This window comes from Nanorana parkeri, unplaced genomic scaffold (assembly GCF_000935625.1).
Source record: "Nanorana parkeri isolate BGI_ZX_2015 unplaced genomic scaffold, ASM93562v1 scaffold464, whole genome shotgun sequence".
Taxonomy (NCBI): Eukaryota; Metazoa; Chordata; class Amphibia; order Anura; family Dicroglossidae; genus Nanorana; species Nanorana parkeri.
In genome coordinates this window covers 730499-747653 of record NW_017306732.1, presented here as the reverse complement: position 1 = coordinate 747653, position 17155 = coordinate 730499, and the positions used below count along the sequence as shown (strand labels likewise).

At 40.1% G+C, this 17155-nt stretch overlaps 1 protein-coding gene across 1 annotated transcript in view; it reads right to left on the bottom strand.

Annotated features, from left to right (window-relative positions):
• LOC108790317 (collagen alpha-1(XXI) chain-like) overlaps nucleotides 1–17155 on the bottom strand; it is a 173511-nt gene that overhangs the window by 17877 nt on the left and 138479 nt on the right. The window contains exons 20-23 of the mRNA XM_018560551.1: nucleotides 8544–8597; nucleotides 8377–8430; nucleotides 4207–4278; nucleotides 212–247 (exon numbers count right to left, since the gene is read on the bottom strand). Of these exons, the coding sequence (XP_018416053.1) occupies nucleotides 212–247; nucleotides 4207–4278; nucleotides 8377–8430; nucleotides 8544–8597 (216 nt within the window). The remainder of the gene's footprint in view (nucleotides 1–211; nucleotides 248–4206; nucleotides 4279–8376; nucleotides 8431–8543; nucleotides 8598–17155) is intronic.

Below are 17155 nucleotides of genomic sequence, written 5' to 3'. Positions count from 1 at the left end.
AAGATCTTCCTGTGTAACAATATCATTATTTCTTCCCTGTCATCATACTTATTAAATTGACAAATTTTGATAACAAATTGGATTAGCTTTACAGATATACCTATTATAAAAGTTTTTATCCATACTGTACATATATATCCACAAATACTAGTCTCAATTGTGTATAAATATTAGAATCATTACTACTAACAAAATGTTAATAAAGATGCACCTGGCTCCCTCTTTCACCTTGGTTTCCTTTGTCACCCTGAAACAAATAAAGGAAAAACATCATATATAGGCAGTCTATTTACAACATAATTATGTACCTGAGAAAAATTAAGATTTCTGTGTTTCTCTCTTCCTTCCAGGATGTTTAATAGTACTGGGACAGTCACTGAAACTGAGCAGGTGTCCCACTGCCCAGAAGCATACCCATCGCCAGTGTCTCCAATCTTTGCTGTTTTTCAGAGCTTCACCTGATGCTGGAATCTCCATCATCGGACACTTCCAGGTGTGTGTGAATACTTGCATCTCCCTGCTGAGGGCTGTGTTATCAACCTCCAAACGCTGTGCCATTAGTGTGTTCCTGCTGCTCTAGTGTGTGAAACCACAGAGCACAGCTGAAAATTCCAGCAGTGAATGTATTTCAACAAGACTGTAAAGAATGGAGTCACCAGGGGCAGGACTGGTATTATCAACGTGACACTAAACTCAGGAGTTGAATCTTAAAAATACATTCAAGTACTTTTACTATTAATAAAACTGTACCTTATTTCTGTATCACTTGCCTGTAGATCCTTCTCTGATGTGGTGCTGACACTGTCCTTTCTTCTGGAGGGTGGCTACTTTTGTTCCCCATGGTCCCTATGTGTGTTGTAAAGTAGTCACTGCTCCAAGCTCACTCCCACAATGGACTAAAATCTCATGTTTAGTTTACTAATTTGTATTGAGAGTGTAGTTCATCTCAGGAGTGGTGGCTACTTTACAACACACACAGGGACCATGGGGAACAAAAGTAGCCACCCTCCAGAAGGAAGGACAGTGTCAGCACCAATTCAGAGATAATTTGAGGATCTAAAGCCAAATAAAACTACATTTTTATAATGCAATTTTGTTGTGCTGTGCCTATTCCTTTATATGTGCAAATCCATCTTTAAATAAATATGTGTATTAATTACTTCAAATTGATATGTATATCTTAGTGTATCCCGTGTATTATTTCAAACCACCTTCAAGATGCTAAATTCTGATAATAAATGCAACAAATACAAAAACAGTCCTATGCTCCTTATCTATCCACAATGGACACCTGTATTGCATTTTTTGCCCATCAAAGTAGTCCTATAAATACATTAAATAAACTGAATATATGTATGAATGTAATTTAACAATGAGTGTGATTAGCCCCTTGTAACTTTTTTCAAAAGAAAATGTATCCGTTTAAACGGTTCTCAGCCTTGGAAAGAGACAACTTATTCCCACTTGATGAAATAGTTTCCTCTTGATTAAATGGTGTTCAATGGGTCAGTAATCCGTGCTCCTTATTAGTTCTATAATGAACTCACCAGACGTATCTTATAATGTGCATTCTCAATCACAAAAGAGATCCTTTTCATGCGTATCCAAAGTATTGGCTCCTCTCCTCCTCTGTGCTGCTCTCCGGTAATCTCAGTGTTAAACACTCCAATCTCCACTCCTTCTGATATTCCACCTACTTTCTCTATTTTTCCACGGAACTCAAAGGGAAAGGAAAGAAGGCTTCCATTGTGCAGTATTTGGTAAAAAATATATTTATTCCGATAGAAAAATTACACTTGCACACTAATAGATCAAAAAGACCAGAAAGAATCCCTGAGGGAGGAGTCTACATCTGTTCCCTGTATCTGAGGCACCATGAGGATTCTTTCTGCTCTATTTGATCTATCGTTTTTTAAGTGTCATTTTTTTATCGGAATAAATATATTTTTCACCAAATAATGTACAATAGAAGCCTTCTTTCCTTTCCCCTTGAGTTCCATGGAAAATTACAGCACGTAGGTGGAATATCAGACGGAGAGGAGATCGGAGTGTTTAACACTGAGATTACCGGAGAGCAAGACGGAGGAGGAGATGAGCCGATACTTTGGATACGCATGAAAAGGATCTCTTTTGTGATTGAGAATGCACATTATAAGATATGTCTAGTGAATGCATTATAGAACTAATAAGGAGCATGGATAATTGACCCATTGAGCACCATTTAATCAAGAGGAAACAATTTTATCAAGTGGGAATAAGTGGTCTCTTTCAAAAGCTAAGAACTGATTAAACGTATACATTTTCTTTTGAACAAAGTTACAAGGGACTAATCACAATCCTTGTTAAATTATATTCATTCATATATTCAGTTTATTTAATTTATTTATGGGACTACTTTGATGGGCAATTAATGCAATACAGTTGTCCATTGTGGATAGATATGGAGCATAGGATTGTTTTTGTATTTGTTGCATTTATGATCAGAATTTAGCAACTTGAAGGTGGTTTGAAATACACGGGATACACTAAGATATAAATATCAATGGGAAGTAAATAGTTATTTAAATAGTTAAATAATTATTTATTATTTATTTATTTAACACATTTATTTAAAGATGGATTTGCACATATAAAGGTATAGGCACAGCGCAACAAAATTGCATTATAAAATTAAGTTGGTGGATTCACTGATTATTTGCTGCTGATTGTCACAGCGGTATATACATAACCTAGCATGCTTTTCCACGTTTACTGATTTAAAAAAAATAGGTTTTTGTTAATTGTTAGGGTACATGATTGCATTTTTAAGTTTTAACTTCAGAGTTTAGTATTCACATTAGTGTTATTTTACAGGCTGTATTTCGTTAACTTTTCATTTTCTTTAGTGACAGAGTTTCTATAAGAAATCTAGTAATTCTCAATCAACTAAGCATCATGGTGTCAAACCCCCTTTAAATTAAAGCTGTCCTAAGAGAAGTATGCCTGCACATGCTTCAAACATTCTAGTTGTCTGGCTGTTTCTGGATTTAATACCGAAATTAGTAACTGACCCAGAACAAGCAAAATATGAAAAAAAGGAGAGAGAAAAGTAATAATTCCTTATTGCTGTGTTTTGTGGGTAGGTAATTTAAAAAGTATTGAAGACAAAGCACCATGACAGACAGGCAGCTAGCACTGTCAGAAATAGTCGAGTCGATGACCTGGAACTAGTGTGCAGTTCAGGCTTTTCTGACTTTACTGGCTGCATACTTGTTAAAGATCAGAAGCTTACTTGTTAAAAATGGCAACCCCAAAGCATGCCCCTTTTAAAAACAAGTCAGCAATGGCCAATCACATATTACTATGATTACATGTTCATTTTAAGCCAAGTTTGCTTCCTTAAACTTGAACTAATAAGTGGTAAATTACAAAATAGAGACTGCTACAGATCACCATTTTGTTAGAGTAGTGTAGTTTGACAGTAATACCTGGGCTCATTACATCTATGAAACATACCTAGAGACCTGCAGGATGTCTAATGTTACAAAAGCTTTTAAAGGATATAGCAGGGAATTTGAATCAACAAATCTGATTTACATGTATGGTTTCAGATGACATTTTATGTTCAGTGTAAAACTGTATTTTTTGTGTCTTACTGATACCACATATCAAAAACAAAGATGAAATAATTAATTAAATTGTCATCACTAACATTACAAAGTCCTAATGTATTAAATAATGTTGACACTAAGGCCCTTTTCACACAGGGCATTCTGGGATTCCTGTGGCAAGAACCTACAGATATTTGCAGCAGGAATGCCAGGTGTCCCCATTCAGATGCAGCCACTGTACCCATTCAAGTAAATGACATGGTAACAGTGGCTGCATCTTTCAGCAACACTCCACATGTAATCGTATATGGTAAGATAACAAGCTTTTGGAATAGATGATTGTTGGTGGACACAGAATAGATGCATCCAGGGACAATCATCTATTCCAAACTGCAAGTAATTATACAACGTACAATTACATGTGGACTGTTGCTGGTGGATGCAGCCACTGTCTCCCTATCATTTACCTCCATGAGTTCAGTGGCTGCATCTGAATGGGGACACTTAGCATTCCTGCCACAGGAATCCATATGTTCTAGCTACGGGAATTCCAGATCACCCTGTGTGAAAGGTTCTCTAACTGGGAACAATTAAAAACATGTATTCAGATGTTTACCTTTGCACCTGTAAGTCCTGGTATACCTGTGTATCCTTGTGGGCCCATAAGACCAAACTCTCCCTTCTCTCCCTAGCAGAGAAAATGTATATCAGAACAGAGAAGATGCAGTTATTTATCAAGTTAATTGGTAAAACATACCCAACTTATCTGACATGACATCTCTGGCCAATGTGATCCTGACCAGCTTTGAAAACTTGGCATCATAAACATGGTTTTCCTGCTTCTAATACAGCTTCAGACCTCCTTCAATTAAATGCTTGCAGCACATAACACAGTGGAGTACAACTATCTACCAGTCAACCTCGGTGCCCTTTTCTCATTATTCTGATTATCCAAGAGCCCTTTTTGCTTACCTGTGCTGTAATGTGCGAGAGGTATTCCTAAACACACGTACTGCTCATTCCTTGTTATTCCTTACAAAAAGACTAATTTATTTAGTGTCAGTACTTCCATGAAGTGACTTCATCACAGCCTCCAATACAATTCAAATCTGCCTTTAAATTATTAACCTGATTGGTGCTACATTAAGTAGAGACACAGAGTAAGTTACATAGTATGAGTTTAGAAATCCAACCACCACACAGCTGTGTGAAATCTGGCTGCAGTGGATTACACTAAGATCAGAATCAGAAAAATACATTAATATTCCAAATTTAGCAGAGCTGCAATGTTGCCAGCATAGCATTAATTGTTGCCTGACTGATTTCACTTGTAGAAATATCTGTTAGAATAGTACAATTTATATTAAAAAAAATTACTCAACGACTTTGTACCACACCTGGGAAACACGTTTTTTTGTCAAGGACCCCAGTTTTTCTAAATCGCCACTAAAGTTAAAGTTGAACTCTGGGCAGGTCCACTCATTACAGCCTTCCTGCACAAATGACATTTCATTAAGTTCTATAGGCAAAGCACAGTGTGATGTGGTTGTACTACATCGTGGCTGGCTTCACTGAAAAAAAGTACAACATCCATCAGAGTGCCCCTCATATCAGATCTCCCTATCAGAGAGCACCCTTAGATTAGGTGTCCCTATTAGAGTGCTTCCTTACATTAAGGGGGTTATTCACTGAGCTGCCGCAGGCAGCCAAGTGAATGACCAGCCTGAAGTGAAGGGAGCCTCAGAGGTAGAGAGTGAAATTTAAAAAAAATTGTAAACAAAAGAAAATTATCCAATGCTGATGGGAACAAGGGCTTCTTCCCCACAACCCAGACCTGGTGGTTGTGGGGGTCTGTGGGCAGGGGGCTTATTTTCATAAAGAGGGCACCCGGTGCTGCCCCCTTGTGAATAAGTAAGGGGTACAAGTACCCCTACTCATTCACTAAAGAGTTAAATTAAATTGTAAATAAACACACCAGACTTGAAGAAAAATACTTTAATTGAACAAAAAACACAACCAAAGTTTTTGACTATTCCTTTAATTTAAAAAAATCCCCAAAACGATTTAAGAAATTATCCAACTAGGTAATCCAAGGTCAATTATGTTGTCCATGGCGTTGCCAACTCTTCAAAATATTTTTTTTTAAACGACCGCCGACCCACCAGCACGCGACGAACTACCACCACAAAATGAAATTTTGACAGATGCTGACCGAATGACAACAAATGGGCAGAGTCAGCCGTGATGTCGTGGCTGTCTCAGCCAATTTATTGTCATTCAATAACAAGCCACTGTCCTCAAAGGACCTGACCTTTGAGCTTTGTCTTTTGTTCAATTAAAGTATTTTTCTACAAGTCTGGTGTGTTTATTTATGTTTTAACTTAACCTTTTAGTGAATAAGTAGGGGTACCCCCTTACTCAAAGTACCCCTTACTAATTCACAAGGAGGGGCAGCATAATGTGATATATTCTATCATTGTTTTGGCACCTAAAAAGTCCAATTTTTTAATAATGTTTCTAGGTAAGGGATATTGTACTTGATCACCCATCAATCCATTATGTGATGCTCAACAAGCCTGAAACAGTTATATGCATTTGGAATAAATGGCTCTGTAGTATAAGGTTGTTTCTGTGTTAACACCGATGGTTCTAGATGCATAGCTGGCCATGGGGCACAAACGAGTAATTTGCAAGACTCTACCCACTATCCTAAAATGAGAAGCAATCCCCTTATTTTTGGGATACATGATGGGATGAGACCACATGAAGTATGACACGTGAATACCTCCTGTTCTATGAAGGCTGCACTGTGCTACACTTCTTCAGTGGAGGGCTTTTTGGTTTTATTTAACCCACTTATTGCATTTAGTAAAGCTTTATGAAGACAAAAGATTTGACATGTACCAGAGGGTATTATCTAAACCAACATTTTTCTTCCATTACATAATATATATTTTTTAAATTAATACTATCTCTATAATTAAAGAAAAAATGGTACTGAGAAAAATATGGAGGCTGCCATTGCTACAATCTGAAACATTTGAGGGCCTTTCCGATTCCTAATTCAAATTTATTTCAATCACGGACTTCGAACAAGCATGTATCCACTAAAGTCAGAAGGTAGACAATGCCCCACACAACTTCACATCATTTACTAAGCTAACCGAAAATCCTATTTTCAAAGTGAAAATTTATGTTGCTGAGTGAACAGTTTCTACTCCCTTAATAAATCCACACCAATAATTAAGCATGTAAGCTAATCACGTAGAGCAGGGGTGTCCAAACTCCGGCCCTCCAGCTGTGGTGGAACTACAAATCACATGAGGCATTTCAGGATTCTCACAGCTGCAGGCATGACTCCTGTAGAGAGATGCATCATGGGATTTGTAGTTTCGCCACAGCTGGAGGCCCAGAGTTTGGACATTCTTGACCTAGAGGGTTATTCACAAAGCTGTTGAAGGCAGCCATGTGAATAACCGACCTGAAGTGAAGTGAGCTGAACACTGTTCGGCTATTCACTTCAGGCTTATACAGCTGATTTCAGCCATACATCAGCTGAAATCAGTCATCCATCGGCTTGCTTCAGCTGGCTTCGGGCTGTTCGGCCGACCCAAAGTGCAGAAGGAGTTCGACTCAGCCGATCCAACATCTAGATTGGCTGAGCCGAACCTCTGGCAGGCTACTCGCTGCTGTTCGGCCTATTCTCATAGGTGCCGAACAGCAGTGAGTGAATAGCTGAATGCCGCCAAGATCGGCTATTCTGCTCGGTACCTCCATGGTACCGAACAGAAAAACAGTTAAAAAAGGTATTTTTTTTAAATAGAAAACAATTGGGCGGAGCTAGCTTCGCCCAACTATTTTCTATTGGCCCGGGACCAGCTGTCATTACAATGAGAGCTTGGTGGAGCCGGCGGTGATATCAAAGCCGGCTCAGCTAAGCTCTCATTGTAATGACCAGTGACATGCGGTACCTTTTTCTATGGGTGAGGCATTCCCCAGCCCCGCCCCGTTGACAGAAGCTCCACCCCTTGTCGGTCAAATATCCACCCCCACCGGACTAAGCCCCACCCCCAACCCATCCCCAAGCTAGTGTAAAGGGTGGGTTGCCTCCCCTGACCGTATGTCCCTGGTAATGACAGTTCAGCATACCCTGGTAACCAGGGGACGCCTAACTGTCATTACACATTGAGTGACACGGTGGAGTCACTGTGACATCAGATAACAGCATTAGCATTAGCTCCCTGTTATCTGCTGATTCCACTGCTATGGTTTTTTTCTATCACTTTGACAGCTGCCGCAGGCTGCCGTCACAATAAAGACATAAGAAAACAACAAATAGCATAGGAATGAATAGCTAGGCTTCCTCCCACTTCGGCTGTGTGTTAAACTCAGTCGAGCCAAAGCATATGCCTTCGGCTCAACTGAGTCGCTCTGCCAACTTTGGGAGCTGTACGGTCTATAGTAAAGAGCCTATACAGCAGCCCTTCGGTTCTACTGAACCGAAGGGGTCCTGGGGCTGAAGCTAAAGCTACGGCTAGATCCTTTGGCAGCTTTGTGAATAACCCTCCTAGTATTTTAGAAGAAGAGATCAGCATTGGGAACCTCCATATTTTATCCTCACAGACTCACTTTAAATGGTAATGTATTATTTGTCAGAGCCTTAGGGATTTTCATCCCTTAGAATGTTATATGACTATCTAAAATTGCTGCTATCTATGAGGTACACAAATATAAATTATATAATGGCAAATAAGGACACTCTTTCATGCAATGATTTGCAACTTACTTTTGCTCCTGCTAATCCTGACTTGCCTTGTATTCCAGAATCACCTTTACTTCCCTATAAAGAAATCTGATTATTTTAGTCTATATTAACTGTCTAATGCATACTGAAATGTCATATCATACTAAATATTTAATCTGTCAGCAGAGAGAGGCATAAAGTTTCATTACCTTTTGTCCAAGTATTCCTGGTATTCCAGGTAAGCCTTCTGGTCCAGGTATTCCCTGCGTAGTAATAAACAATGAGTTTAAAGTCATAAATAAACAACAATCTACTGCACATTATTAGTCCAGCATGTGTTTATGTCTTCTAAAGATACTGAGTACAATTCCATATTAAGATAGATGGAATTACATATAACACTCAGCTAGAATAAAAAAACGAAAATGGGAAAACAATATTTCTATTAAAACAGCTGTCTGACCATCCAGATACACTGGTTCTACCAATAGTTTTTTTCAGTGTTTTAACAACAGGGGGCAATGTATGTGAAATCTAGATTTGCAGGCCACAGTCCTAGTAAAACCTACAGTTTTATCATGGAGCCTATTCCATGAACTCTGTAAGCAGTAAAGTACAGTAAATCACAGCAACCAATCAGAACTCACTTAAAGTCAGGCCAGCACAAGAATGACTCTGGTTTGCATACTCTATTTTGCATTGAGGGCTGTACGCCTTGTACATTTTCATTCAATAAGCCTGATATTGGTCCTACTTAGTTAGAACAGCTAAACTGAAAATCCACTGTAATGTATGTAATGCAACAATTGCACTCCAAATTGATTCTTAGATTTGGATAGAGTTTACATTTATGCCAAGTTTCAGTTTATGTCTCTTACCCCATTGGGGAGATTTTCCTGAATTCAATGGGTTTTCCCATACCTTTAACACCCATACAGAAAAATTAAGGGGGGGGGGTAATCATGCTTCACGTGACAGAAAGGCATTGACAGCAACAGAAATATTGTCAAAAGCTCTAACACTTTACTAAAAATGGGATTTTGTCTATGCTTCCATTGGGAAGATTGCCCATCACTTAATTTCCTGACAGGAAGTAAAGCAAAGTCTCCTCAACAAGAACATCTATGGTAATAAAAACCTGGCAGAGGTTCTAACCATGATTTGCCTGCTTTATCCAAAACAAAAGCGGGCATTAAGCTACATGCATTTTTTTTTAATATTCTATTTTATTTAGCTATTCCTCCTACTCAATATGTATTGATAAGTGTTTTATTCTTTTAAGTATGTATCTATTATGATTTTGAAGCAAAACTTTTTTTCAGTGTATACACTGACAACAAACAGATGTGAGACATCCTTGCCATTCATAGATAAGTAGTAACCTAGAGTAATGTATGTGGCTTATAGTACTTCAATTGTAGATTTAAGTCATACACATTTTTCCATTACCTTGTAAACAATGTATGTGTGCGCGTGTGTGTATATGTGTATATGTATATATATATTATATATATACATACATACACACATACAGTACATGTACATACACTTTTTTTGTTTTTCCATTTAATGCATCTTCCGGATACTCTCTGTGTTAAGACATCCATAAACGCTTTAGTTTTTTCTCTTTAGCACCTGTTACTTCCAAGAATCATTTGGAACAGAAAACATTATTTCCAAAGTCAAAATTTCCAAAAGGGAATTCCCATTGTCTTGTTCCATCTGGAGTTAATGGAGTTATTTGTATTGCTATTTCAATCTACTTTTCCTATCCAACAATAGCAACTGCCGCTAAATAGAGGTTTAAGTTATTTAGAGTTTCAGTTGCCTTAATTACAGTATCATAATATGAAAATGCAACAGCACTAGCAAAATAGACATTTTGAAGCTAAGACACCATTAAACTATTTAATTACAATAATTATCCGTGGATTTGTAGACTGTAGTGATTTTTTTCCTTTCAGAAGTGTTTTAAAAGTATATTAAAGCAGTCCTTTGCATAGCTAGTAGTAGTTAGTTACATTTAGCTGGGTCTGTTCTGTAATTTTGAGGATGTTTCAGAGCCGTGACAGGATCGAGAAGTGAGCGAATGGCGTTATGTGTTCCCTCACTTCCCGATCTACTGAGTCGACCTGTGACAGTCTCATTGTCACAGGTCGGCTAGAACTATGAGGTGAGTGAAAAGCACTCACCTCATAGTTCTCCTTTAACGGTTTGGCATGAATTGGAGAGGGGACTCAACTCTTAAAAAAAAAAAAACTAAAGTTAAACAACATAGATTTCATTCCGAATGACATTCCGAAAAAATTTCAGATGCATCCGAAAATTTTGTTGTCAGCCTTGCCTGCTGGATTAAAGAACTTCATCTATTCCACACCTCTCTGCGTCCCACTCCACATGTATTCATTAGTCTTATCCGAGCAAAACAATTGTGCTCCTTTGACTCTCAAGAGTCTGTATAGGGAAACAAGCTCTGTCCTTGCAACAATTTTAAAAGTTAGGTGATGATGTCACAGGGAGTAATAAAAGCTGTTTCTTACTACAGGAATAAGATAAATATAGGACATGTGCTACAGGGGAAGAAGGAGATATGAGGTTCGATTTGAATAATGACTGGACAACAGTCTTTCACTGTTGAACTCAAGCACAAAATGATAGGCATGAGTCCATGTTGTGCACATCTGAGGTTAAAGTGTTAAAATAGAATTTAACATATTTTCCCTGGACTTTAAGCATCTTTACCCCCTTTAATTTCACAACAACTTTTAGACATGTAAGTCAAAAAACAATAAACAACCCTCTCCTGAAGTTTCACACAGCCTGTGTAGTTATCAGGCAGCCTGTGCCTCTTTGCATATGATTACTCTGTCTTCATGAGCCTGTATTAAGTTTCTGAATATCTTGTCCCTGGAATTCTCTATGTCTGCTGCCAGTCCTGACCTCATCCTGTCCCTGGAATGCTCTCTGCTTGCTGTAGTCCTGACCTCAGCCTGTCTTTTATAAACACTCATGTCAAGTCCTTCATCACCAGTCGGTACCTTTACTCTGTACCTGGGGTCGGCCTGCAACATCATTATACAATCAGAGTATATAGCTTAAGTCCTGGGGGCATCTGAGTACTTGTAGGTACACTTGCCTTAAGAGAAGGGTGGCTGCCATAGGTGAAGTCATTTGCCACTATTTATTCTGACTGTTAGTGTCTGCACTCAGTCCTAACAAATTTTCACACCTTGCTGCGTTCTTGGATAATTAATGTCTGGCTTAACACATTACATGACACACTGATGAATGCATTAAAGTATTTGAGGTGTACTTGTGGCTATAAATGCTGAAGTATATTTCTGAATTGTCTTCAAATTACAACACAAGTGTAACTGTATGTGACTAATTACTAGTAGCTATAACATGGCAGGATAACTCAGAACCTTCACAGCCAGTTCCATGCATAATATTTCATATGTGGATACCTGCTATATGACAATTCATTGGTATGGTAATAATGGTAGTACAAAGCGGGCTGATCAGATGCAGACACTCAGTTAGTTTACATATGACTGAGCATTTAAAGCAATGTATAGCTAACTGGGACTGTGGAGAGGTCACTGCAGGTATAGCTCATCTGTTTCTCATGTACTATTTGTTTATATCTGTCAATCAAATGTTTTGCTTTAGATGGTGGCAGCCGTTTTGACAGATTTTCTGTTTTCACTCCTGCCAATATATATTGTTGCCATTGGCTGGACTGTGCCTAGTGCCTGATGGCAAGTGGGGGACTCAAATAATGCGTGAAAAGTTTACTGCATTTATTAAACTACTGCGAGGATGTTTCAATCTTTTTAAATACATTTTATTGATATGATTTTTCTATTTACCATAAAATTATTTTCTTGGAGTCTACTGAGGGACACAGGAAGTCATTAACGTTCAAATGATAATGCCTACATGAGGATTGGGCACTGTCAAACAAAAAAAATCTGTAGGCTATCCCAGGATAACCTCTACTACAACCAGCATGACCCAGTTTGGAGCAAGCTGTCATGTACTTGATGTGAGAATGAGATGATGAGAAGAACCTTCCCTTGCAAAGTAGGACAGCGGCGGACAGACTGCATGAGAAAGCGTGAGGCACGGCCACCCCTGGGTAGAGATGCTGAAGACAACTGAGCAGAACACCAGGAAGGTAGTCAGCCAGAAGCAAGTAGGATACCGGCTGTAACTGGTGAGTGGCGCAGTGCAGAATTGGAAGGCAGAAGCTGGGTCAGGACAAGCTGACGTTAAGCCGTGCAGAATGAAGCAGTATCAAATCAGCAGACAATAGGTAGATTAGCAGGACAGGCCAAGGTCATGGGCAGGCGGAGAGCAGCAGAGTTAGAAGATCAAGCCGGGTCAGATACAGGTGCAATCAGGAATCAGTGCTGGACAACACTAGCTGAAGAACTCTCAGCACTGAGTGCAAGCAGAATGCGAGTTTACATAGGCCTTTTGGAACCATGATTAGATGTGAATGCATGTGCATTGTTGCACACGAACACATACAAAACGCCCAAATGCACATGTGCAGTGGCTCTCACAGTACCTGTTATGTGTCTGCTTGCTGGAATTCCCTGACACAAGCAGTACAAAGGGCAATGTCAGAATCACAGAGTGGTAGAAACTGTGTTCCTTAATGAGAAAAAGATTTGAGGGTGAATACATAAATCCTATTTTCTTTCTTGTCCATTGAGGGACACAGGAAGTCATTAACTTTTGGGATATCCAAGAGCATTACAACTTAGGGGAGGGCAACAACAAACAACCGCTGACTGGCACAAGATGAACAAATACCTGGGGACTGTGTGTTGCCTGAAGGACCAATGCTCAAAGCTGGCACTGGCTGAGGCAGGACCCCCACCTAAGAGAACAAAGTCAAGACCAGGTGGTAAGCTGGTATAAGGAACTAGGTGTTGCATACCTAGAAACACCGCCAAGAAAGGCATCGACCTTGCCAAGAACAGGACCACCCAGGATGAACCCTAAAGATGACTTGTCAGAAGTATATCCAAGGAAAATAAAGGTGGTTCCTGAACCCACCTAGAGAAGTATGATTCGAACCCTAGAATTCAGCATGAACAAATAGGGTGCTATATATAGGGAGTTTCTCATACAAGGAGGTGAAGGAGAGGGAAGGTAGATCCTCTTACCAAAATAGAAAAGAGGAATACAGATCTGATAGAGCTGAGGACTAAGCTCTTCTACTACCCATCTGTATGAACAATGTTCTCCTGGGGCAAGATCTAGACAGAACTTGCTGCAATGAACCTGCCTATTAGGGTTTTGGTTCAGGGCAAGTTTAATGAATTTTAGGTAAGTTTGGAAACTGAACCAGAACCTCAATTAAATCAATTGGAGCCAAATCTGTAAAATCAATAATGGCCACATTCTTGGCTATTAGACTAGGGATTGTAAAAAAAACGGCATAGACATAGCTCTGGGGGACATTTTAAGAAAATTCAATTTGGCCAGGAGCAGTGATTTTATTAATGCTAAAGTGAACATTTAAAAAATGCCCAATTCCTTTAAATAGCATGCCTGGGGAGTGACCTAAACCTGCCTGTGAAGTGGCACATCTGTACGATGTATGCAATGTACAACAAAATTGACATTTACAAAGAACAAAAAGCCCTTTAAATTGACAATACATTACATATCCCTGCCAGCTTGGTTTTCTTTGTCAAAAACGTCATGGAACCCCCCAATGTACACACAATAATGGTGTACTATGTATTGTGTGGGGACCTCTGAGGGGTCTCCTTGTGGTTTTTAACAAAAAATAAAAAGAAGCCAGTCAGGAAATTTTATTTAGCCACAGTTTAAATTGTGTTTTTTTTTCTTTGCAAAGGTCTCTTTTGCTGCAGTACATCCTACAGCACGAATGACAAAAAACAGCATGGGTTTCCCCCCAAAACACAAATTGCCTAGCTAAAAATCCCTTTGGATCTGGTGTGGATCCTTGCAACAAACAAAAAAAATGTGTGAAGCCCCCCCTAAATTCCATACCAGGCCCTTATCCATGCATGCAGCCTGGCAGGCCCGGAAAGGGGTGATGAGTATGCACCCCCCTCTCTTGAATCATACCAGGCCACATGCCTTCAATTTGTTGATTAGGGCAAGGGCCTCTTCCCCAAAACACTGCCCCCTTGTAAATATATAAAGGGTGCTCAGTACCCCTGCCCATTCACAATAAAAGTAAACAGTAAATAAATGTTCGGCATGCGGACAAACACCCAAAGAAGAAAAGTTTAGTCTGAACTTGTGTTTAGACCAAACTTAGAGCTCATCCCTATTGTCTATCCTTGAGTCTCAAAGAGTCACAGGACTAAAGATGCTCCTGACTTCCCAGATTCAAAGATGCATCAGAGTCCATTGAGTGATGGTCAGGAGTCTTATCAGGATGGCGAATATATACCTAGGTAAATCCAAAACAAGGAAGATTGATAGAAGGGCCTTGCATTCAAATCTGTGAAACAATGAAGAAGGAAGGGCCTAAACCAAGTTCAACTGGGTGACCAGATGGCAGTCATTAAAGCATTTCCTGCTACTGTCAGAAGGTCCCTGCATCAAGAAACTAGCTTGCTCAGCATGCAGATAATCAAGGGTATCATGGGGCTCTCCTATAATGAACTCTAGAACACTCATTGGTGCATGAACCACTCTCCCATGTCCAGAAGCAAACAGTTGGGAAAACTGGCCTCAAGAGGAAGCAAAACAGACAGTGCTAGAACAAAAGGTTAATCCAAGTCAGGATCCAAACTACCCATATTGTCACATGGTCTCCTATTTCTACTTGAAGGCAAAGGCGTGTCAGCACCTTGACAGGGTCCAACAGACCTGCCCAGCGAATAATCTTGTGATGTAGGAAGAGCCAATGGTTCTGGAAATTCAGAATGTGGCCCAGGAGATGAGTGTTCTCTGAAGACAGGGTCTTTTAGAAGGTAGAGAGATAAGTCCATCCCAGCACCAGAACTAGAAGACTTATTAATCAGGCCAGGAACTACCAAATCCTTATAGGCAGACAATTTAGCCTGCTAAGAAACTTCGTCCACTGTAAAGGCAAGGGCTGACATGAGACTGGGGAAAAGGGTGCCTTGGAGAGGGTGACCTCTTGACACATGACGTTAGAAGCATTTGGTGCCATCAGGGAGACATTGTACATTAGGGGTTATAGTGACTATTTTCTTCACAGCAGTTCACCTAAGTGTGCCACAATGAGGGTGCCATGAAAAAGCACTACAGCAAACACTGGAGCCAGCACCCTGGAAAGAACTTGTGGTGCATGGGATGGGCGAGACTGAGAAGTCAGAATCCTGGTAGGACAGTGAGATCCTTCTGGTTAGGGATAAGGGTGGGTTATCTGATTGATGCAAAGCCCATCTGATAGCCTTACATGTCCCAAAGAAGACAAACAATTGCTCTGGGGAGAGAATAATGGCCAGGTTGAAATACAGCTCCCGTGACTGAGCTGGCACAGGAGCTAGAAGAAAAACGATGGATGTTCAGTAGACCCCCAAGAGAGTAGAGGTAGGTCTGCTAATCTGTGCAGGTACATAAGCAGATTAGCACGGAAGGCAGAGAATCAGGAGTAGACGAAAGCTCTGGTAGCAAGAGATCAGTCTGTAAACCTGAAAGAAAACTCTGAATGCCTGAAGGGCAAACTACCTGAGAGTCCGCAAGGATTAACAAATGATCCTTCCACTTGAAAAAGGAGGGCCTACTTTCATGCCGATGAGAGTTTTAGAGCCTGTGGTCAGAGCCAGTGAGAAACTAGATTAATTTGGCCACAAAATCAAGCGTGACTGGTGCTACGGAGGACTCTGATGAGGCGGTAGACCGTCTAACCATAAAATAACAAGACTCAAGATTGCAGACTTCAATGCCTTAAAAAGGCGCAGAAAAAAAAAGATGCCCAGACCCATTGGGGGTGTGATCTGTGGTCCCCTGTTGCAGCGGGACCATCTCTGTGTCTACATACAGACATGTTTTGACTACATGGTAGTGATACAACTAAGCTCAAGGTAAGAGGAAAGGCCTCAAAATCCAGACAGCTGGTAGCCTGTGAGGGTCGGATGGCCATAGGTGACCAATGTCACAGGCAGTAGCAATGGGCCAGGGTCAGGGTTCCATGCAGCATCGGGGAAATACTTCCTCGATTGGGAAAATTGGAGTGTGTCTAGCAGATGGAGTCAGCGCTCAGTCCCTTAGTGTTAACCCGTTCTGCGGTAAAGACCAGCAGAAACCAGGAAATCTAAAGGCACCCAGCAATTTAACCATGAAGTAGCCTCAGTACTTAGCTCAATTGGCCTACTTAGAGAGTGAATTTTCAGGGACGAGGTAAGCTCTGAGGCAATAACAATGACTAGAGATGGACAGTAGTCTGCGGCTAACTTTACGCAAAATTCAGTGCCAAAAGGTCACTGTGTTGGCAGCCCTCCAATGTCTATTCCAGTGGTGTTCAAACATGACACTCAAGCAGCTCAAGCATTGAAAGAATCTTTAAGTTAAAAGTGAAGAAGAAAAAAACTCTAGCAAAGAAAATAGGTTAAACTTTTCCTAGCAGAACTGAGCAGAAAACATCCACCCTGCTAACAAACTAGCAAAAAACTTAAGCATGCTGGTAGTAGAAGGTGTTTTCTTGGGCTGCCCTACAGTTTTTTTGTGCCAGTCCAATCCCCCTGTAGGTGGCAGTGTAACGTTTGCTTTCTGTGTCCCTCAATGGATGAGAAATAAATACTTTTTCTAAACGTGTGTGTGTGTGTGTGTGTGTGTGTGTGTGTGTGTGTGTGTG